The 21,050-nt window shown below is 45.3% G+C and overlaps 2 protein-coding genes and 2 long non-coding RNA genes across 16 annotated transcripts in view; 2 read left to right on the top strand and 2 right to left on the bottom strand.

The window, feature by feature from the left end:
• Nucleotides 1-1,115, bottom strand: part of APBB2 (amyloid beta precursor protein binding family B member 2) — a 162,821-nt gene extending 161,706 nt beyond the window's left edge. For 4 of the 10 annotated variants that reach the window (XM_064418314.1, XM_064418315.1, XM_064418318.1 and 1 more), the window contains exon 1: nt 957-1,108. The gene's annotated coding sequence lies outside the window, so the exon portion shown is untranslated. Of the gene's footprint in view, nt 1-956 lie in introns of all 10 variants that reach the window. The other 6 variants (XM_064418317.1, XM_064418319.1, XM_064418313.1 and 3 more) reach the window with 3 other exon arrangements.
• A 113-nt stretch (nt 1,116-1,228) lies between these two features.
• LOC135299373 (uncharacterized) lies at nt 1,229-3,465 on the top strand. Its single transcript, XR_010361358.1, has 3 exons — nt 1,229-1,255; nt 1,340-1,435; nt 3,162-3,465. It is a non-coding gene; the product is annotated as an uncharacterized LOC135299373 (long non-coding RNA).
• Nucleotides 2,325-5,953, bottom strand: LOC135299372 (uncharacterized). 4 transcript variants are annotated; one of them, XR_010361357.1, is made up of 4 exons: nt 5,904-5,953; nt 5,702-5,823; nt 5,468-5,574; nt 2,325-4,207 (listed from the first exon to the last, which is right to left on the bottom strand). It is a non-coding gene; the product is annotated as an uncharacterized LOC135299372 (long non-coding RNA). The 4 variants fall into 4 exon arrangements; XR_010361356.1 differs by having other exon boundaries at nt 5,913-5,950; XR_010361355.1 differs by lacking the exon at nt 5,468-5,574.
• Nucleotides 5,954-14,830: 8,877 nt separating this feature from the next.
• On the top strand, nt 14,831-19,906 carry UCHL1 (ubiquitin C-terminal hydrolase L1). Its single transcript, XM_064418305.1, has 9 exons — nt 14,831-15,189; nt 15,294-15,305; nt 15,766-15,894; nt 16,734-16,884; nt 18,118-18,203; nt 18,279-18,326; nt 18,701-18,770; nt 19,103-19,161; nt 19,480-19,906. The coding sequence occupies exons 1-9, from the start codon at nt 15,157-15,159 to the stop codon at nt 19,564-19,566; spliced, it is 675 nt and encodes a 224-aa protein (XP_064274375.1). The 5' UTR covers nt 14,831-15,156; the 3' UTR covers nt 19,567-19,906.
• The last annotated feature ends 1,144 nt before the right edge of the window (nt 19,907-21,050 follow it).

Raw genomic sequence — 21,050 nt, 5'->3', positions numbered from 1 at the left:
GCAGCAACCCTACCTCTGATCTTGGTGAAGCACTGAAACTTGCAGCAGACCCTGAACAAGTGACTGCAGATACCATTTATGACATACAGCTGGACATACAACCAGTAGCATGCACAACACACAAAGCCTACCAGCATATCACCACTGCAGAGTTACGTTTTTTCCTTGGTTTTGTTAGTTTGTGTTTAAATCGCAGAAGTACACTTACCCTCCCTAGCACGCAGGAGCCCAGCCAAGAATTATAAAACATTGCAAACAAGCAGGCAAAGCAACGAAGTAAAATACAAACCGTTACACTTTCCATTTTATCTGTCCCTCTAGCCGCAACGAAAAGTAGCTCCGTTGCTGCCTTGAGACCCAAGCAAATTCCTGACAACTTCCAAGACGGATTCCTGGGGTCCACGGTTTGTTCCGAGGACGGTATTTTCCGCACACTCCCATTTGCAGCCCCGCGCGTAACCCTCGAGTACGATTTAATCACAGAGCTCAACCCGCTCACTCCACCAATTAAAAAAAAATTAAAAAAAAAAAAAAGAAAGAAAGAAAAAAAAGAAAGCTACTTCTGCAGACACTTTTACCATTTTTCAGGCTTTTTTGCCGCACCACCACCAGCAGAACAAGACCGGCTGCCGCTGCTATTCGCCGCCTGCGGGAGCAGAGCCCACGCTCGCCGCAGGCTCGGCCGGCGCTCTGCAGCAGCAGCAGCGCTCCTGCACACCGGGGGAAGGCAGCGGACCGCAGGCCGGCCTCGGCCCCGCACCCCCGAGACCGGGATGCGCCGGAACCAACCCGAGCAAGGGCGGCGGGACCCTGCCCCGGCCTCCTGCCCGCTCGCACCGGCAGCGGGCCGGGCGGAGCGGCGGCACCGCGGGCGGCCGCGCTCCGGGGCTCTGCCGCGGGCCGGGACCCGCTGCCCTGCCCTGCCGTGCCCTCCCGCCGCCCGCCGCGCAGCGCACCTGCCCGCCGCTCCGCTCCGCTCCGCTCCGCCGACCGCCCCGGAGGCGCCCGAAGCCGCTGCGGGATGCGGCCAGCCTTCCGGAAACGCTTCCCAACCCGCTGCGCTTACCCAGGAAACGATTCCGGCCGCCGGCCGCCACCGCCCCTCCTCTCCCTCCGCCCCGGCCGCCGCCCAGAGCCGCGGCCCGCAGGGGCCCGGCCGGGCGGGGCCGGGGGGCGATGGCCGCGGCGCCGTGCCTGAGCCGGCCCGCCGCCCTCAGAGGGGCCTTGCCGGGGTCAGCAGCGCACAGCAGGGCAGGTGTACCTCTGTGAAGGAGTAGAGCTTGTGTGTGAGGAAGGTCTACCCCCTGGGGAAAAAAAAAATCTTTTTGTTTCTCCTTAGGCAGAAAAGAAGGGTCTCGTGCTTGGCAAATGTAGTAATGGCCATATCAAAGTGAGGCAGTGACAATGACTCTCCTAAAATGCCACCTGCCACCAGGTAGACAGCCAGGTAGCCCGGGAAGCTCTAGAAGAAGGTTTTATCACTCTCTACAATTCCCTGAAAGGAGGTTGTAGACTGCTCGGGGTCCGTCACTTCTCCCAGATAAAAAGCAATAGGACAAGAAGAAACAGCCTGAAGTTGCTCAGAGGGAGGTTTATGCTGGATACTAAGGAAAATTACTTCACTGAACAGGTTGTTAAGCATGGGAACAAGCTGCCCAGGGAACTGGTGGAATCACCATCTCTGAAGGTGGTAGAGATGTAGTACTTGGGGATGTGGTTTAGTGGTGGACTTGGCAGTGTCAGGTTCATGATTGGACTTCAAGATCTTAGATATCTTTTCCAACCCTAACAATTGTATGTTTCTATGATTCTAAGAAGTGTTTTTCACACTGGATATGGGCACCAAGTAGCAGCACAGCAGTGGGTTACACATCCACATGGCTGATGAACATTAGCAAACCCCATCTGGTCACAGATTAATGGAGTGTGCTTGGCATGGCCATGGGCTCCAGGCAGCTGTGCTCTGGTTGGTCTCAAAACTCAGGTAACCAGTGTGAAGGGAAAGGAATGAGGTGTTCTCATGTACGGAAAACAAACAAGTAAAGAACCAGGCCTGGCAACTTCACTGCTCTAAGCCGCATGCACTGCTGTAAGTTATTGTTCAGATTGAATCCCTGGACACACCTTGAGATGGATGAGTAGAGAATAACAGCAATATCCCAAACAATTAGAAATGAGGCTTAGAACACACCCATAGGAAGATATTTCTGTTTAATGCCTTCCAAATACATGGCATATTGCCTGTTCTCAAAAGCTAGGCTTTTGAGACTGCAGGGGAAGAAACTGGTCATTGCTAAAGCAAAAAATCCAGCATAGGATGGTAGTTCAGTGGAAAGCAGATAAGAGACATTTTATTTCTACACCTCCTAACAATTTTAGGAGGTTCCTAGAACAACAGATGCAAAACAATCAGCAGTAAAATAGGGTCATATTGGAGTGACCTAAGATATATAAGGAGGTCAAGAAGTCTATTACAATAATGAAATTGGCATCTCATACATTTTCTGACATGTTCTTGTAAATGTAAACACATTTAGTAGTCCTATTGAAGTACCCGAGTCTGCTTTAAAATTTATTACACCTTTCATAACACCAAATCTATTTATCTGCAAGAGATGATTTTTCCTATGCTTTCCATAACCTTCTTCTGTGTTTTGTTCCCTGCCTTTACAGTTATGCTTCTGGTAATAAAAGACAACTCACGAACTGAGAACAATTTAAAGGATCATTAAAATTAATAGCAATATTAAGTATTTAATTAAAAATGTTTATGTTTTTAGAAGATCATATTGACATCCACCAGCCTAAAGAAGAGAAAAAAAAATTGTAATTATAAGTGCTACACTGATGAACAAGAAGAAACAACAATTAGGCAAAGACATACAACAGTTAGGCAAAGTAATTCAGAGCAAAACACCTAGAAATTATACTTTAATATTTAATAACTTACTCTTAAATGTATTTTTCTTTTTTGCAGTGGTATCCACTTTTTCCATTTGTCTTAAAAATTGACATTATTTAATCTTCTAATACTTTTATAAGCTAAAACTCACATTTTAATTGATATTTTTAGATTCAAGACTATGATGATGGCCCAGAAAAGTTTCTAAATAGTTATAATACTCTGTAAAAAAAAATCATGTTATCCTGATCAGTTTCAGAAGGACCTATGACCTCCTGAGACATCCAAAGGTGATTCATCCAATTCCAGCATTTGCAAATCAGGTTGCTTCCCTCTTCAGCAAAGCACATCATCCAGCAGGAGGGAAAGCTTTTATGCTTTGACAGCATACTGGAGAAGAACTCTCCCGGGAATATGCACTATATCTACTCTGGAGATGCAAGACAACTAGCAAATTACCAAGGTTATTAGTGAATACCCTATTAATAAATTTCCCTGACAGAAATGCTCAGGCAAGATACTCAGAAATTCATGTTCCTTTAATAAAAATAAATGTAATAACACTGCATTGTGGTTTTCATTATGTGGTTAGAGTTATGATCAATATTTAGTTACCTATTCCATAGAATGCACTTTGGATTGCAGTGTGGTAAGCAGTACCATAAAAATAAGGTGTTGAGGGAAGCAAAATAAGGAATTTCATATACATCCTAAATGGACTGCTGCCCAATACACTCCTTGGAAACATTTCTGTGTGGATGCAGTGCTTGCCTAGGCTTGGCAAGTCTCATCAAATATTTCACAGAATCATAGAATATCATTATTTGGAAGGGACTCACAAGGATACTCAAAATCCAACTCTTGGGCACTTACTCTTTTACTTAAGACTCAAACATCTTGTGGAATAGCGTTTGGTCAAAATGTCTCCAACTTTGCAGCAAGGAGTGACAGTCCATAGGAACGTCCATGGGCAGGTAAACCTGTGCAGCTGCCCTTCCCCACTGCTGCACGGGTTTGCAGCCTTGCACCAGGACTGCCTGTGCCCGCAGTGTGCTCCGAGGAGGAGTTCATCCTTTCTCCCCTGCTTTCTGCTTTTAGTAGTAGCTTTTTCCTTACGGGTTAGTCCGTGTAGAGGGATAGTTACAGCACGCAATGATCCCGTCTCGAGAAGCTCTTACTCTCTCTTGCTGCGGCGGACTGCAGTGGGAAAGTGGTGCCTATGAAGTAAGCAAGGCTACCATCTAGTGGTGCTACTGCGCTTCCATCGCGCAGAGAAACAACCACCTTTGGCTGAGTATATCGATCCTAGACACAGAAACTTAACTAAGAAAATTCGGTTATAGCAGAATGGTTGGAACACTTTAACGTTTTCATGCAGCTACAGAAAGTTTTCATTTTAAATACAAAATCTAATCATTTTCCAGAAAAAGCAAAAACCAACACACAAAACCTGCAGCTAGGAGATTTAAGAATCAGGCGCGTAGCATGTAATTTTCATTACAGGCTCGAACCTGCCTGGGGGGTTCAGTTCCCCAGACAGATTGCTTCCCATGTGCAAAAGCATGTATTGCTCCCATTATTTTGAATTCCTCTCTCCTTAGTGCTCCCTGGGCTAGCATATAGTGAAAGGTTAATTCTGCCATGAACAAATTTCCCTGTGTTATTTATAGAGAACCAAAGGCCACAAGACATCAGTCTCAGATAAGATTATTCCACTAGTTAAATCAAACCTGGAGCTAAATCAAGGCCTCCTGCTGTACTCATGGAGCCCTCTCCCACTTGCTGTATTAGCTATCTGAGGCACATTGCCACTGCCTTAATGAAGGCTCTGTAGGAAGAAGTGCAAGTGGAGCAATTTGTAGGCCAGCAGTTCTCTGACATCTTGGCATGCCAAGCAAGGCAGAATGATAATTTTGAAGTTTCTTTCTAGCTCTTCAGGAATGCAAAGCCTCGCATACAGGAATGGTTATAAAGTAAATATAAATTATCTCTTAGACATCTGTCTAGATGTAATTCTCTGATCTCTCCTTTCTCTGCCTGTTACACAGCAGTATATTGAGATTGCCTACAGAGAGGGTGAAGGAAACATAGCCTGACCTGATTGGCCACCAGGCATATAAACTCCTTGGTTATGTGATGAATTTACTCAGCCCTCCTACTCATCCAAACATGGGCAGCTCCATTTTTTATTATTATTACAGACAGGTTCTAAGCAGTGCAAGCAGGGTGACTGTGTTCGCTCAGAAACAATCACCATATTCAAAACAGGAGAATATACCAACTGACCACTGCAGGTAAACAGCCCACTGGGAACTTCCTTCTAGCTGGAAGGGCCAGATGGGGGAAAGCTGCTCTTTGTAGCTTTTATTAGAAGCTGCTATTAATGCAGAGTTTTTAAATGCTACAGTAGCTGCTTAGGCACTGCTAGAAGCCAGTACCTACTTTCAGAGCTGACTTTTCTGCAAACTCCGCTCACTCTTTTATGTGGCTCTGGTGGACAAAAATACTCAAAAGCTGCCACAGAGCAAGGCCTGTAATTATAAGTAGTCAAAGAGAATAACTCACACTTTCAAAGCTGACATCTAGCTAGATTTTCTTGCCTTGGCTGCTTAAAATGGGAGCTATAGGCTGGATGGGAGCCGAAACATATGATCACCAATATTTTCCTGTAACTGAGAAATAGGAACACAACAGAGATTTTGCAATGTAGGTTGCATTTGAGACTATAAATATTTTGTTGTTCAAGCAGCACAAAATAAAGCACAGCTTGGCAGTTTTAGGAAAACACCTCTACATTACCAGCAGCTGCTGTGCTTCAGGCCTGCTGCTCTGGCATCTTGAAGCTTTCCCTGGAAGAACTTCACTGCAGGTTCTGCCCAATAGGCAGCCAAGGATGATGACCAGTCCAGCTCCCTGGGAAGCTGTCAGGAAAGCCATGTGTTACCATCCTGTTGCAAATGTTTCATACCTTCTCAGTGCTATCTCATGGGCAGCTCCTCACAGCACTGACTTTCTTCTTCTCAACACAGCCAACAAACTCCATCTCCCCTCTCGACCAGCCAACCTGCTCTTTTACAATACCCCTCTTAATTGGATCCAGCTGTGGCCTGTTAAGGGCAGGCTTGTTCTTAATGCTTGATAATTGGCCCAGCTGCAACTCCTTAGGGGTGAGATTACCTTCACCACTATCTCTATTCTCCTGCATTTTATCTATCCACAGCCATGCTTCAGAATGGCCTCATGCTATATATGGTACTTTGAGAAACCTGCCTGGTATAGTTGCAGGTGTTGCTGCTCATGGTGGGGGTTTGAGAGCTTTCTCAGAGATTTTTGAATAGTCTTGGGAATCTGGAGAGGTCACAGTTGACTGCAAGCTGGCAAATGTTGTTTCAGTTTTCAAGGAGGGCAAGAAGGATGACCCTAGGAATTAAAGATCTGTCATTCTTACTTCAGTGCCTGGTAAAATTATGGAGAAAATTATTCTGGGAGTTATTAAAAAACACTTGAAGGACAACATGGTAATTGATCACAGCCAGCATGGTTTCATGAGGTGACAGTCCTGTTTCACTAACTTCATTTTATTTTATGACAAGTTAACTCATCTAGATTATCAAGAGAAGCCAGTTGATGTAACCTTTTTGGATTTCAGTAAAGTTTTCCATACCATCTCTCAAGCATCCTTCTGACAAAATGTTCAGCACACAGCTGGATAAACACGTGGGTGAGCAATTGGTTAATGCATCAAGCACAAAGGGTTTTAGTGAATGGGGTGACATCAGACTTGGGACCTGTCACTAGTGGGGTTCCACAGGACTCTAATTTAGGGGCAGTGCTCTTCAACATCCTTATAATTGACTTGGATGCGGGACCTGAAAGTAAAGTAAGTTTACCAACAGGACTAAATTGTGTTGATTCCCTGGAAGGTAGAGTGATCCTGCAGAGAGACCTGGACAAATTAGAGGACTGGGCAATCACCAACTGTATGAAATTTCACAAGGGGAAGTGATGGATTCTGCACCTGGGTTATACATACAAACTGGGGAATGAGATGCTGGCAAGTAGCACCTTGGAAAGAGACCTCTGTGTCCTGGTCACTGGAAAGGTGATCATGAGCCAGCAGTGCCCTGGCAGCCAGGAGGGCCAACCCTGTCCTGGGGGGCATCAGGCACAGCATCACCAGCTGGGGAAGGGAGGGGATTGTCCTGCTCTGCTCTGTGCTGGGGTGGCCTCACCTTAAATATTGTGTGCAGTTTTGGGCACCTCAATAACAAGAAGGATCTAAAGCTGTTAGAGAGTGCCCCAAGGAGGGCTATGAAGATTGGTGAAAAGGTCGTGAGGGGGAGCCATACAAGAGCACCTAAGGGCACTTGGTCTGTTCAGCCTGGAGAGGAGGACAGTGAGGGGAGACTTCATTGCAATCTACAACTTCCTCTTGAGGGGAAGACACCAATCTCTTCTCTATGGTGTCCAGTGTCAGAACTTAAGGAAACAGCATGAAGCTGTGTCAGGGGAGGTTTAAGCTGGGTATTAGGAAAAGGTTCTTCACCCAGAGGGTGGTTGGGCACTAGAACAGGCTCCCCAGCAATCCACCAAGACACCACCAAGCATGACAGGGTTCAAGAAACATTTGGAAAATGTTCTCAGACACATGGTGTGATTGTTGGGGTTGTTCTGTGCAGGGCCAGGAGCTAGATGCTGATGATCCTTGTGGGCTTCTTCCAACTCAGGATATTCTATGATTCTATCATCCTTACTAGGTGATCTTAGAGTCTCTTCCAACCCAAACCATCCTAGAATTCTATGATTCTGTGTTATGCATATATACACACACTCACATCCACTAATACACATTAAGAGGTACAGAAAGCTAAGATAAAGTTGGAAACGCTAGGTTTGCTAACAGCAGAAGACCAGTGCTTTGTCTCTGAAACAAGAGAGACAAAAGTCCAGTGCCTAATGTCCTAAATACAGCTAGAAAAGCCCAGGCTGCAAATGCACTCAATGGGAATTTTGCCCTACGTGTATAAACATACACAGGAAAGAGCAGCATGTTTTGCATTTATGTTTGCAGCTGTAGAATGTGATAGAGTCCCATTGTTTTTCTGATCCATAGTGTAGTTTCCCTCACAATCTAAATATTTTTTTCCACTGAGACAGGGATTTGTTGCAGCATGCATGCTCATAAGCTAAACTCCTCCACTGAAACAGTGTGGCACCTTGTCCAAATGATGATGTTTTTGTACCAACATGTGCTTTGGGTAAACGATTCAAAACAGCACTTGTTAAACTGATCTTCAGAAAACAAGTTTCTCTATCAGTGACGAACACTGTCTAAACACTTCTCTAAAGTTGGATGTTTGGAAATACTCTCTCCTTGTGTAGTGTGAAAAAATTCCTGAAGCAGAGAGGAAAAAAATCCTCCCTTTCTCTGCACAGCTGGTGCTCTGAGAGCAGCACCTGAAGACGCACAGAAGGCACTATAATACTAGGTTCTAAGAATGACTGGGTCAAAGGCAGCTTGGAAAGGCTGATGTTTCCCAACTGGATTTGTTTCACTGTGCTTTTAATGTTAATTTCCTGCACTTGAGCCAAGCCTAATAACCTTCCACCAGTGACATCCCCAGCAGTGTCAGAGCAGCTGGGCCCCTGGGCTGCTGCGTGGCCCAGCTGGTACGAGCAGCACATACAGGACAACTGTTCTGCATTAGCAAGACTCTGGGTGGTCACCACGTGCAAAACACTTTGGTTATAACTTAACCAAAAGGTTATGTTCTGCCAGATGTACTTACATTAATGACTATTAATGTAAGGTTAAGTCTTAATTCTTACACATTTTGAAATCAAAGCCTTGACTTGTAAGTACAAATGAATAACTACTGTTATTTATAATTAACACCGGAATTGGTACAGCAAAGACTTTGGAGATCTTGTTGCCTAAAAACCACAATCTGCTAGCATGACTAAGGGATGCATTTAATACTTCATATGCTCTTACAGGATGGAGAAGCAAGAGCAGCTCAGATCTCGGTCTGTGAGGCTTCTTATCTGTCATGGTCACAGTGAGAGAGTCAAAGCTGTGCTGCTCTGAGTCACTACCCTGCCAGGCCTGCACACCAAGTATATGTAGAGGCTGGGAACTCTAAGGTATGCCTTAGGAGTGATTAAGAAGAGGTAGTTTGACACTATCTCAGATGCAGAAAATATTTTTCCCATGCAGCCCACTTCAGGACAGGACTAGCTAGGCAGGCTCAGGGCAGACTCACGGCAATCCAGGGACCCCAAACCCTTGGTTTCACTCACTGGACTGGCAGCAGCTCTGTGCCAACATCACTCTCCAGGTGAAGTAGCTCCAACAGAAGAACCATGCTTGAACATCTTACAAACTGTCTGCAGCTGAAGCTTTAGATTAGAACACTTCTCTAATTAAAAACAAAATCCGTACACTTCTCAAGAATGTGCATGTGTAAATTAGGCAGCAAATTCTTTGGCACAAGTTAGTGTAATTGCTGTGCTGTGTCTGTCCTTGTTGATGTGTAGGAGTTCAGGGTAGCTTGTACTACCCAGGACATTTTTGTTATGTGAGTGAAGATTTTAGAGAACATATTAAACTGACCACAATTTATTTCAGAATTTCTGTAAGTGGGGGTGAACATATCCATAAAGACCAGGTGGAGACAGTTGATCAGAAGACTATTCATAAGATACAAGAATACAGGACCATGCCAGCTATGTGGAAAAAGCAACCATCTTTCAGGATTCTGAAAAAAACCCCAAACATGGTGGGCTGGGGATTTTTATTATTTATTTATTTTTGTATTTTCATGAGGTGGCTTTGTTGTTCACTGATTTCAGTTGTCAGCTACTTTAAATTCTGCTTAAGATCTCCTTGTTTTCTGCTACTCTCCTCCAGCTTGGAAGTGGCTGTTTTGAAGCAGCCTTTTATTTTGTTTCACAAGGAACTCATCCTGTCCAAGGTAAGCTCTTCCAGCAGTCCCAGAGCTCAAGAAGAGATTCATGCTTTTTGGGTGCTATTGTATGGCTGTTGAGCATTCAGAAACAAATCTAAGGATAGGCTTTGCTATCTTTGCTGAAGAAACTGAAGATTGCAGGGGAGAAGCAAACTGGGGTCACCCCAGGATGGCCTGATACAACACAGTGCTTGGAAAGAGGCACAGTGCTGTACTAGGGAGTGTATTACAAGAGTCAAGTGCTGTTATTTATGTTTCTCACAGCTAGTAGTTTAAAATCACATGGCTCATCTTGTTTCATTTTGTGCCTGTTAATCTGAGGAAAGCATTCTCTGGATGAAAATGTAAGTAGGTATGCAAGTCCTAATCACAGATCATCCAAATATTACACCAAAATTAAAATTCATTATTATTAGCTATCACATGTATTATGCTAAATCATTGCACAGAATGAGGTCCTCTTGAAATTTATATTTTACATCTCTAGATGAAAGCACGAATCCTAAGAATGTTTAGGTCAACAAAACAAAGAGGAAGGAAGCGGGGACTGTTCTCTTCTACAGGACTAGAAAGATGGATTCTTCATGCCTATCAAGGAAAAAGGATAGATGGCTTACATCAGCAAAGAAAGCATTTGAGGGAAAGGAGACAGATGCTGATTGCCCAGGTGCCACTATACTGTCTTTCTTATCCATTGAGACAAGGCTTGCAAGCTTTCATATCTTTCATAGCCAGACAGAATATAATTTCATTGGAAATTAAGAGACCCTTGTCAACAGTGATGTCGCTCCTACTGTTCTTTGTGAAAAGAGGAAGAAGTAACTCTGTTTGTCCTACTTCCACTGTGAAGCAAAGCATGCTGTTGATGTGCTTCTGACAGACACCATCATTGTTTGGTGGATGCAATTTTTCAGAGGAATGAAGTGAAGAATCATCAGCATCCTGCCAGACAGGTCTGAAATCAAGGAAACCATGGTGCACTCTTTAGAACTCAAGGCATGCCTTCAAAGCTACATTTCAGCAGTTTAACACTTCCACCTACAGACTTCCAGAAGAGCTCTTGCATTCTGTAGAACACATTCTTTACCTGCTGGTGGACTTGGCTGCAGTTCAGAGCAATTGCAGAGTCACTGCTAGCAGTCAATACACACAAAGGCAGTCCTTGGCAGAGCAGCCACCTTCCTCAGCCTGACGCTTTTATCTACATTGCTTCTGTTACCTCTCTCCAGCTGGTCTTCATCTCAGGTTAGACCCAGAGTTCACATCCTTCAGTATGTCTCTACCTCAGAAGCCCTTAATTATTACATTTCCTGGACAAAACATATGCTTCTTGTGGACAAGTGAATACAAGAACATAAATTTTCCAACCTTTACATTAAGTAAAGCAAGACTTAGGGCTTTTTTCTCCCCATTCCTAACTCAGCTCTAGGCTGCTTTGAATTCCTTTCATTTGCCAGTCTCCTGCTTGACAGTTGAGATGTTCCAGCCCAGAGCTGCTGGCCCATGGACCTGGAGAGCAGCAGCTGACATCCAGGTGCTGAGAAGCGACTGGACTTAGACTTCCCCACATGCTGGGCTGCATGACTTGCAGTCACCAAGACTCCTCACATAAGTATTTAAATTAACCTGGATGCAATTCTGATACAAACAAATGTCTCTCTTCCTGCTCAAATATTTCATGGACCCAGGCCCTCTATAAAAGCACTCAATTGCTTGGCCTATTGATCCCTCTGATCTTCTAATTAAAGGCTGGGGCACTCTCATGCAGGAATTGCTGCAGTGCTCCAGATCATTTACCAGAAGAGAAGGGGGGATGTTACAGCCTTACACAGATCCCTGACACCACTGTCCCTGCAGTGGCCTCAGATGTGTGCTATGTTTGATACCTTGTGACACAGTGGCTGGGATGAAATTTGTTTTCTCCATAGCACCTGCCACAATGCTTTGGATCTTGGTTAGGATTAGGATTTAGAGCAGCATAATCCTACCATTCCAGGGACACATTTGTTCCCTCCACACCTTTCACTCTGGGCCAGCTTCAGCCCAGAGCTGCCATTAGAGCTAGGGTTGAGACCCACAAAGTTTCCAGCTCCAGAGCCAGTGCCGCAGCAGGAGGCATGCCAAAGGGAGCATGGCACTGCATCGACATTGCTCCATCCACATGCAAGGATGCTGCATTTGTGTGTAAATCAATCCCTCTCTAGCACATCCCTGTGGTAAAACTAAGCTAACTGCAGGATTTACCTCAGCCAGAATTTACCTCAAGCAGGATTTACCCCCAAGCCAGTGGAGGTACTTACAGTAAGTCAGGACAGTTATCTCAAACACCTTCTACTTGTGGAAGGGTAAATGCCAATGTGCAGTCACCAGGAGAAGGGTGACATGTAGTAAATCCTGTGGCTCCAGCACCTGCACAGCCATGCACCTGCATCCTACTGCCAGGGCTGCCAGCTGTGGACAATAATTGTTTGTTTTGAAGGCAGGGAGTAGGGAATTAAGGAGGTATCTAGGAATGGGTTTGGAAACTTTCTTTTGGGACATAAGTCATTATAAGGAAACGAAGAAAACCACGTCTGAGATGTTTGCTAGGCAGGTGAGGACACTGCAGAAGATGTGGACTTGGACTGCCTTGGGGCTTGGATTTTGGCAGGACAATAGGAAAATTGTTTTCTAAAGGATACAGCCTCAGCTTCCATTTTGGGAGCTCTGCATTGTCTAAGGCCAGCTTTGCCTCCTTTATTACCCTGCTTGTTATAGGTACTTTTGTTTGGAGATCCTCTGAACTCAGCAACAGGCCCTAATTATAGGTCTGGTTCCTATGTAAACCTTCAACTGGAATATGGTGAAAAGGTAAATACTGACAGCAAGTCCTATATCTAAGAGAAAGCAATCTGCCAAAAGGTCATATATGCGGCAAAGATTCCTCTGTCCACAGTTTCTAGTTTAAACATCTGAGCAAAACCTTAACACCAGTGTTGAACACCACAAGTACTATTATTACATTTGGACAGTGCAGAAAGTTCACAAGTATGTCCAGTCACTTTTCCTGGTGAGTATTAATTTTATGAATTGGACTAAATGTGTTAGGCACATCTATCTTATTCCCTGAAGAAAGATGGTCTAGAGGCTTCCTTCATCTTTGCAGTGAGGTGGATGGGGACTGCATATGACGCAGTGCTCGCTTCTTATGTGTCTTTCTGTAGGCATCTTTATGCAACAGTAGCAGTTTTAGAAGTCTGATGTTGTTACACTTACTGTTTATTTTAAAATTAGTGTATTGATAGATTTGACAGATTCTTCCACAGAAACAGTTCTGCTGTCACTTCCTGCATGCTGCACATGGCATGCAGAGCCTGAAATTACACTTGCACAACTGTGTGCAGTCTCCCTCAACAGCCTAGACGCAGGAGCCATCGCAGGGATGGCTAACCTAGGGATCTCAGCACTGCCATTGCTGAGGCAGGCTGGAGTCATAACCACCATTTGCTGCTGCACAATTCAGAAATAGGATTTTCTTGCCTTTTTTAGCCTTCTCTTTTGTAGGCTGCAAGATGAGTGTTCTGCTGCATGCAGACTCTCCTACATATCTGTCAGGGAGCATTAGCATTGGATTTGTTCATTCAAGTTGCTTTGATATCCTTGCATCTTAGAGTGCATTAAAAGTTCATCATAAAAGTAGTAGATAGTAGATAGTAAAAGATATTATATATAGAATTAATATTTTGGGCCATTTTTGACTTGCTTATAGGCATCAAGGACTGTTTTCAGCTACAGTAAAGGGGGGGAAAGCAGAAATAAATAGTACTGTGATTTACAATGAAACTTTCCCCCATCCTCCCCAGAAATCTTTGGTTTTGAACAGTGAGTACTGCTTTTCTCTTTACTGTGATAGACTAAATCACAGGATCATGGGGTACTTCAGGAAGAGTTCTCAGGACATCTGTAGACCAATCTCCTGCTCCAGGCACAGCCAGCTAAAATATCAGACAAGGTTGCTCAAGGCCTCATCCTGTCTGGAAACATCTCAGCTTTGGCCACAAAATACAAAGCCTGCCTTGCTATCCTGTTGTTTTCTTCACTAAGTCTTGTTACAAGTAGAGCTAGTGTGAGACTGCATCTTGAACCTTTTATGGCCATATTTCAAAGATTAACTCTGGGCTTTTTTCCCAAGGAGTTCACGGTAAACTGAGTAATGTTGATGAGTAGGTCTCAATTCAAAAACGCATGTGTGCAACCACCTGATGTGAATGATTCTCCACTAAATTACAGTGCAATAGATCTAAAGTTAATTTAAATGTGCTTGAAATGAGGCAGGCTGTGCTGGGGCCCAAATAATTCTGAAACACAGTGAAAAACCAAAGGAAGAAAGTCATCAAAACCAAACAGACTGCAGACATTCAGCTGACTCTTTTGTTCAGTATATGCATTGTTTGAAAGACAACTGTGAAGCATCTCGCTTATCCACAAGGCTCCCATCAGGCTGTTTACCAGTAAAATCTGAAAAGCTGTTGGGAGTCCACGTGATTCCCAGTATTTTGAGCAGGTTGGTTTTGTTTCCTTGTTCAGACATGTTCTAGTCCAAAGACATTGTGCACAGAAACTGTCAGGTCATGAATAAAAGATAAAAAGCCCGCTATTTTTCAACCAGCTTCACTGGACTGGTTCAGGGGTTGGTCTAAATGCAGAGATACAGTCAGCACACAGGAGACTTTCATGTCACATTAATGATACTGGAAATTTAAAAATAAGTGTTTAATGATTTTGTTGAATATCAAAACCATTGTATTCTTTATGCAACATACACAGAACGGGGTCTGATGCTTAGGAGCGGCTAAGCACACAAATGTAGACATGGGCTTTCGGGAGCCCAGGGGCTGGGCTGGCGGTGGAGGAGAAACCTGTTGCCCAGGGCGATGCCAGCCGCTTGCCCACGCTGCCGGCTGGCTTCCAGCACTTTCTCCACGCCAGCGTCAGGGTGCCGGGGTCCCCCCGGCCGCACCCCGGTCCCGCGGAGGCGGCGTGACCGGGCCCCGCAGCCCGGCCGGGCTCCCCCTCAGCGGCGCCGGCCCGGGCCCCTCGGCCCGCGCCCCCCCGCTCGGCCGGGCCCTGCTCCTCCCTCTCCCCCCGCCGCCGCGCCGAGTGGGCCAGCCCGCCCCTATATAAGAGCCGGGTGGGCGGCTCCGCGCCCCAGCGTCGGCAGCGGCTCGGCAGCGGAACTGCCGCGGGGGACATCGTCGTGCGTGGGGCACAGCCTGCCTGCTTCCCGGCTCCCGCCGCCCTGCAGCCATGGCCTGGCAGCCGATGGAGATCAACCCCGAGGTGCGCGACGGCCGGCGGGGACAGGGCTGGGGCTGCGAAGCGGGTGGTGGGACAGCGTCTCTCACCGGCACTCACGCTTCCCCCCCCCCCGCATTGTCTTCCAGATGCTGAACAAAGTGAGTTGCCGCCGCCGGAGGACCGCCGCGGGCGGGAGGGCGCCGGCCCTTCCCCCTCCATCCCTCGGCATCCCGCCCTGCCGGGGAGCTGCGGTGGCGGTACCGCTGCGCGGGGCGCGGCCGCACCTGCGGAGCGGCTCGTGCCCCCGTCCCTCGGCATCGCGGCCCGCCGGGGCGCGGAGTGGCTCGTGCCCCCGTCCCTCGGCATCGCGGCCCGCCGGGGCGCGGAGCGGATCGTGCCCCCGTCCCTCGGCATCGCGGCCCGCCGGGGCGCGGAGCGGCTCCGCTGCGCGGGCGCGGCCGCACCTGCGGAGCGGCGCCGGGGCGGGCTTGGCCGGCAGGCGGCGCGGCGGGGCCGCGCGTTGTGCTGTGTCACCGGGCGCGGCGGGGCCGGGGCGGCCGCGCCCCGCGGGGACGGGCGTGGCGCGGCCGGGCCACCCGCTCTCTGTGCCCCGTGCAGGTGCTGTCCCGCCTCGGGGTGGGTCCTGGCTGGCGCTTCGTGGACGTGCTGGGCTTCGAGGATGAGGCGCTGCGCGCCGTGCCGAGCCCGGCCTGCGCGCTGCTGCTGCTGTTCCCGCTCACCGAGCAGGTGCGTGTCCCTCCCGGCAGGGAGGCGCTGGCCGCTGCCTGGAGCGCCGCTGCCATCCACCCGAGCATCAGATGGTTGGGCGTGGATGGGGCTTGGCACTGGCACGGTGTTGCGCTTGGTTCCAGCCTCCAAATAGCGTCAGCTGAGCTGAGCAACCAAACAAGGGCTCTCATTCCATTCCGATGTTCCTGTGAGGTTTTTGCTTTGTATATCAGGCTGAGGGGAGAAAACCATGGGTCATCTTGAGTATGAGAAATACAGTTCCATTACCATGCTGAATCATTGGCTCTAGAGAGGCCTACATTACTTCTTCAATATATTCAATTAGCTTGATGCTAAGAAAGTGAATGAGATGAAATCAAATTCAATTAACAGGTTCTTAAAAAGAAGGATTACAACTTTCCAATAGCGATTGTTTTTGCAGTTGTTTATGCATGGTTCTGGTGGGGAGGGGCTCATGAAGGCAAATCTAAAAGGCCTATTGTAGAGACATGCTGAATAGCCTTGCTCAATGGACTGAAGCAACTGAGAGAGGATATACAAGAGCCTATCCATTTTATTCTTTCCCAGCCCAAGCTATTTCCAGTGTATAGCACAGATGGAGAAGCTAAGAGCAGTGCCTTTGGATATGACTGAATCATGTAGGTAGTCAGTCCATTAAGTGTTGGCCTGAATCCAGTTTAGGCATATGGTGCTTTACTGGTGCCACAAAGATGACTTTCTGAATAAATCTTTGTCCAGTCCTGATACTGATTCTCCTGCACAACAGCTTACTTGTCCAGTGCACACTACAAGGATAGGACTGTGATGAAACGCCTAAAACATTTATGTGTTTACAGCATGAAAACTTCAGGAAGCAGCAGACTGAGAAAATAAAGGACCAGGAGATCAGTTCTAAAGTGTATTTCCTGAAGCAGACTGTCAGTAACTCCTGTGGGACAATTGGGCTGATCCATGCAGTTGCTAATAACAAAGACAAATTGAAACTTGGTGAGTGTGAATGTTCTGAAGTGCTTGACTTTCTGGTTTTTTGGCAGCAGATTGAAATGGATATGGGCTATTGGAAGAGAGCTTGCTTTCATGCAAGCCAAGTTATGGCATCCTGTACCGTTTCAGTTGGTAAGTGGGTCTTCCAACCCTGGGAGAGGGGCATGTGGAGTGTCCTTCTGAAACACAGAAGGGAATGTGCTTCGATTCCTGTCTGCTAGCTGCAGAGGTATTGTCCTAGTAAGCAATGAAAGAGGAAAAGGGCACTTAGCAGGACTGACCAAGGTCTATCTGTAATTAGGAGGCACCGTGTTCAGAAGTAGTTATTGACATTAAGCTTGATGTCAATAGATGAGATGGATGGAGTTCTTCATGCTGCTTCTGTCTAATGTAAATCAATGTGCTCAGAGTAGCCTGTAAATCAGTCTAAAACATGTTTTCTTTTTGCTGGGGAAGTTGTATGGATAAGAGTTTGAAAGGAGATTTTTCTTACCAAGGTAAGGTTCTTGATGGTTTCTTTACTATAGAGAAAAGATTCTTTTGTTGTTCAGAGACTATATCTGCAAAATATAACTACCATTATTTTAAGAGAACTCAGACCCATTCTGTGGTGTGGGATTCCTTTTTATACAAATGAAAACATGGAAGTCATAGTGAGCATTTAAGCATAGTTTTGCTTTGTTCTTAAAAAGGATTCACAGGAATAACACTCTTGATGAGTGAAGCAATGATGCAGCATATCTTTTATGCGCTAGACCTCAGTGTATCTTAGTACTGCATTAATATATATTCTGGCAAACCAAAGTTAGCAAGTGCTGCCTTCATTTGAAGGCAGTGAGACAATTTAATCTACCCATATTCTGTTAGTTATGTGTCCTTACAGCTGGTACCTTTCTTGAATTTCTTCAAAACAGGTTTGAACATTTTTGCCAAATGTGCAGTGGGGAAATGAGAAGCTAAATCCCATTTGAAAATTATTTCCAAAACGAGCATCCAGAGTACACTGAAGCACTCCTCCCTGAAACAATTCTGGTTGTTTGTGTAGATATCTTCTGTGTAATATCTTCTGTGTTAGTAGCTTACTTTAAGTGGTGGTTATAATGTGCTTACATTGGACATAGTTACAGACTGAATGCAATAGTTAGTGCAAAAAGCATTGATTTCTGTGAGCTGCATCTAAACTATGACTGATGTTTTTTACCTATACTGAATAAAATGTTTGATCATTTTGTGCAGAGGAGGGGTCTGCCCTGAAGAAGTTTCTTGATGAAACAGCTGATTTGTCTCCTGAAGAAAGAGCTAAGCATTTGGCAAATAATAAGGTATATGAACTCCACAAACTGCTGGCAGCTATCAGCACTTAAAGATATAGTAACCTGTACCTGCTTTCTCTTAAGGCTATACAAGAAGTCCACAACTCTGTTGCGCAAGAAGGACAGTGTCGGGTAAGACGTGTATGTGTAAAATCTTGGGAAAATGTTTAATCAAGGTGGCAGAGCAACACTTATGCTTTGTCTGTCAGATAGCTGTTACAGTTCATGAGCAAGGAGAAATAAATGACTCATAGATGAATGCTTGTTCAGGATTTTCTCCTCAAACATGGATTGAAAATTTGGATTAAGGCCCAGTTGTAAAATATCATTTTACATTAGAATTTCTGGTTCTTGACCTTGTAAAAGTCTTGCCACAGACCTCTTCTGCTGAACTTAAGTTTTCAGTCCTTTGCTGTCTTGTTGAAGTTTCCTCTGTTTTGTAGTCACAAATTTGGTTTGCAGTACTAGCTTCAATATAACAAATATATCTGATGGTGTCTCCTAAGGTTGAGGACAACAGTGTGAACTTCCATTTCATCCTTTTTGTCAACGTGGATGGACACCTGTATGAATTGGGTAAGGTCCTATGAACTGCGTTTGGACTGGACTTACTTCACACTGCACAGCAGTGTTGGGGGCTCAAGCCCAACAATGATACTTTATGTTAGTTAAACTGTTTGCTGAGGCTCTCAGCGCCAAAACACAATTTGTATCTTCATCTGAAGACTTTAACTGATGATAGGTTACACTGAAGGCCTAAAGCATATTGTCACTGGTGTAACTGAGAACAGTTTCCATCTCACTCAGACTATTGACAATTTGTTTTGACTTCCCTGGTATCATCATACATGTACTTGTTTGGGTCTACTATGCTCAGTTCTGCTAATTCAGAGGTATTTCTTTCACAGATGGCCGTATGCCATTTCCTGTAAACCATGGCACGAGCTCGGATGACTTGCTGTTGAAGGTAAGTCATTGCTTGTTTCCCTTGCTGCTTGCTTCCCTGAAAACAAGGCTTATAAAAAGCCTTATAAAGAGGCGAGAAGTCTGCATGTGGTGTACAGCAGCTGTACCTACTTGCTGTACAAGTTTGCTTAAATCTTCTAAGTTTGGCTACTAAAGTTATTGTCCCTAAGAGCTAGATACCTGTTCAGTGTATTTATTAGCTGGTGCTATAAGATTATGCAACTTAGTTGGTGGGACTCAGAGAGGAACTGCAAAGGCCTGTTCTCTACAGGAAGTGTATTTGGTTAGTCTAAGCAGCTGTATTTTTTTCATCCCCTAGGATTCTGCTAAGATCTGCAGACAATTTACAGAGCGTGAAAAAGGAGAAGTTCGTTTTTCTGCTGTGGCTTTCTGCAAGTCTGCCTAAGACTCTGAAGAGATGCAAAGAAAGCAGTTTAATAGCACACCAGTAAATGCAGTTTAAACTCCAGTGCTTCAGTACTTGTTAAACACAGCTGTTCTGGTAACTTAAATTATTTCCACCTTTTGCTATACTCAGAAGCAACATCAGCTGAGCTTATGTTAAAGGATGAGCTCAAGTTTTAATGTGAACGGTTTGGACACATCAGATATCTTTAGACTCTTTTTTCACATGTTAAGTAGAAAATGCTTAACAGGGCTTGTTTGATCTGTGTTATGTTAATTGAGTTGTTGGTTGATATTTCCTTGTCCTTAATGAGAATAAAATGTTCTGCTGGAAGACTAAATGGACTGAAGTGACGACTAATTTTCTCTAAAAGTAGTTGTGTGACATCCTCTGTAAGTCTTCATTTCAAAAGACCTCCAAAGCTCTTCTCTGAGCAAAAAGTTAACCTCAGTGTAGCAGAACAATTGCTTTTTCTAGTGTCTGGGAGGCTTTCAAGGATGGAGACACCAGTCTGTGTAACACATGCATTGCTGCATGCTGCACTACCCTTCCAGTAAGGCTTTTCATAATATCCAGTCTGACACTTATAAGATGCAATCTGCCACCCTGAATATGTTTAGTTTGGAGGGGTGAGGTGTGATAAATTACCATTCAAGTGTCACCTTAATGTGGTGTGTATTGGTGCTAGAAGCCACAGAATACCCACTGAGTTGGTTGGTGTTATGTTTCCTTATAGGAGACAGTATTAGAACAAGTATTTTCCCTACCTGTAGCTAAACCAAACCTCTGCTCGCTGAGGCAGAACATAATCCTGGGTTAGGCCATGGGTGCTTATGAGCTTGTGATTCTCTTATGAACACCTTTGAAGAGGCTGTACTTATCTGTCCCATCCAAAATGACCTAAAAAGGAGAAACCCACACATGAATTTCTAATAGCAGGATGAAATTTTGAATTCAAGTGAAAGATTAAATCTCTAATACATGTTCTTTGGCATGAGCCATGACCCGTGGAAACTATTTTTACCTGAGTCCAGTGGTGTTTTTGGGTCTTGCAGTTCCCTGCTGATACTTCAGGTAGCTGTAGGCAAGGATAAAACACCCTCAAACTTGGGTCTTTATTCTAATGCAGTCCCAGTCTGTCCCTGGCAACCATTTTATACAGTGCTGGGTGACATACTCATAGATGGTCTCGGGGCTTTTTAGAAGGGTAAATCAAGCTTTAATAAAAGCTCTGTGTGGGCTGAAGTTGTTTTGTATTGGGCCTTGTTACTGCTCATGTAATTACCTGGTAGCTGAAGCTGGCAAGGGGTTGCAATGTGTTTTAATTTGAAGCCTAAGGATTTGCTAAACCTCAGGATACTCCAATTCTATATATCAGTGCCTTCAGTTTCTGCTAGCAGGGGGGTGAAAACTATGGCTGGGAAAAGGTCTGTTGTGTGTCATTGTCCTCTACAGCAGCATCATCTTCTGCCTCTTAGTGGAAG

Source organism: Passer domesticus, chromosome 4, assembly GCF_036417665.1.
Source record: "Passer domesticus isolate bPasDom1 chromosome 4, bPasDom1.hap1, whole genome shotgun sequence".
Classification (NCBI taxonomy): domain Eukaryota; kingdom Metazoa; phylum Chordata; class Aves; order Passeriformes; family Passeridae; genus Passer; species Passer domesticus.
Note: the sequence above shows the minus strand (reverse complement) of the source record. Positions and strands in the feature narration are given on the sequence as shown.

Excerpts from the sequence above, each read along its gene's own strand:
- UCHL1 (XM_064418305.1), top strand. The coding sequence starts at position 15,157 with ATGGCCTGGCAGCCGATGGAGATCAACCCCGAG. Across the intron at positions 16,885-18,117 it reads CAAAGACAAATTGAAACTTG|AGGAGGGGTCTGCCCTGAAG; the intron begins GTGAGTGTGAAT and ends CATTTTGTGCAG. Across the intron at positions 18,327-18,700 it reads CGCAAGAAGGACAGTGTCGG|GTTGAGGACAACAGTGTGAA; the intron begins GTAAGACGTGTA and ends GTGTCTCCTAAG.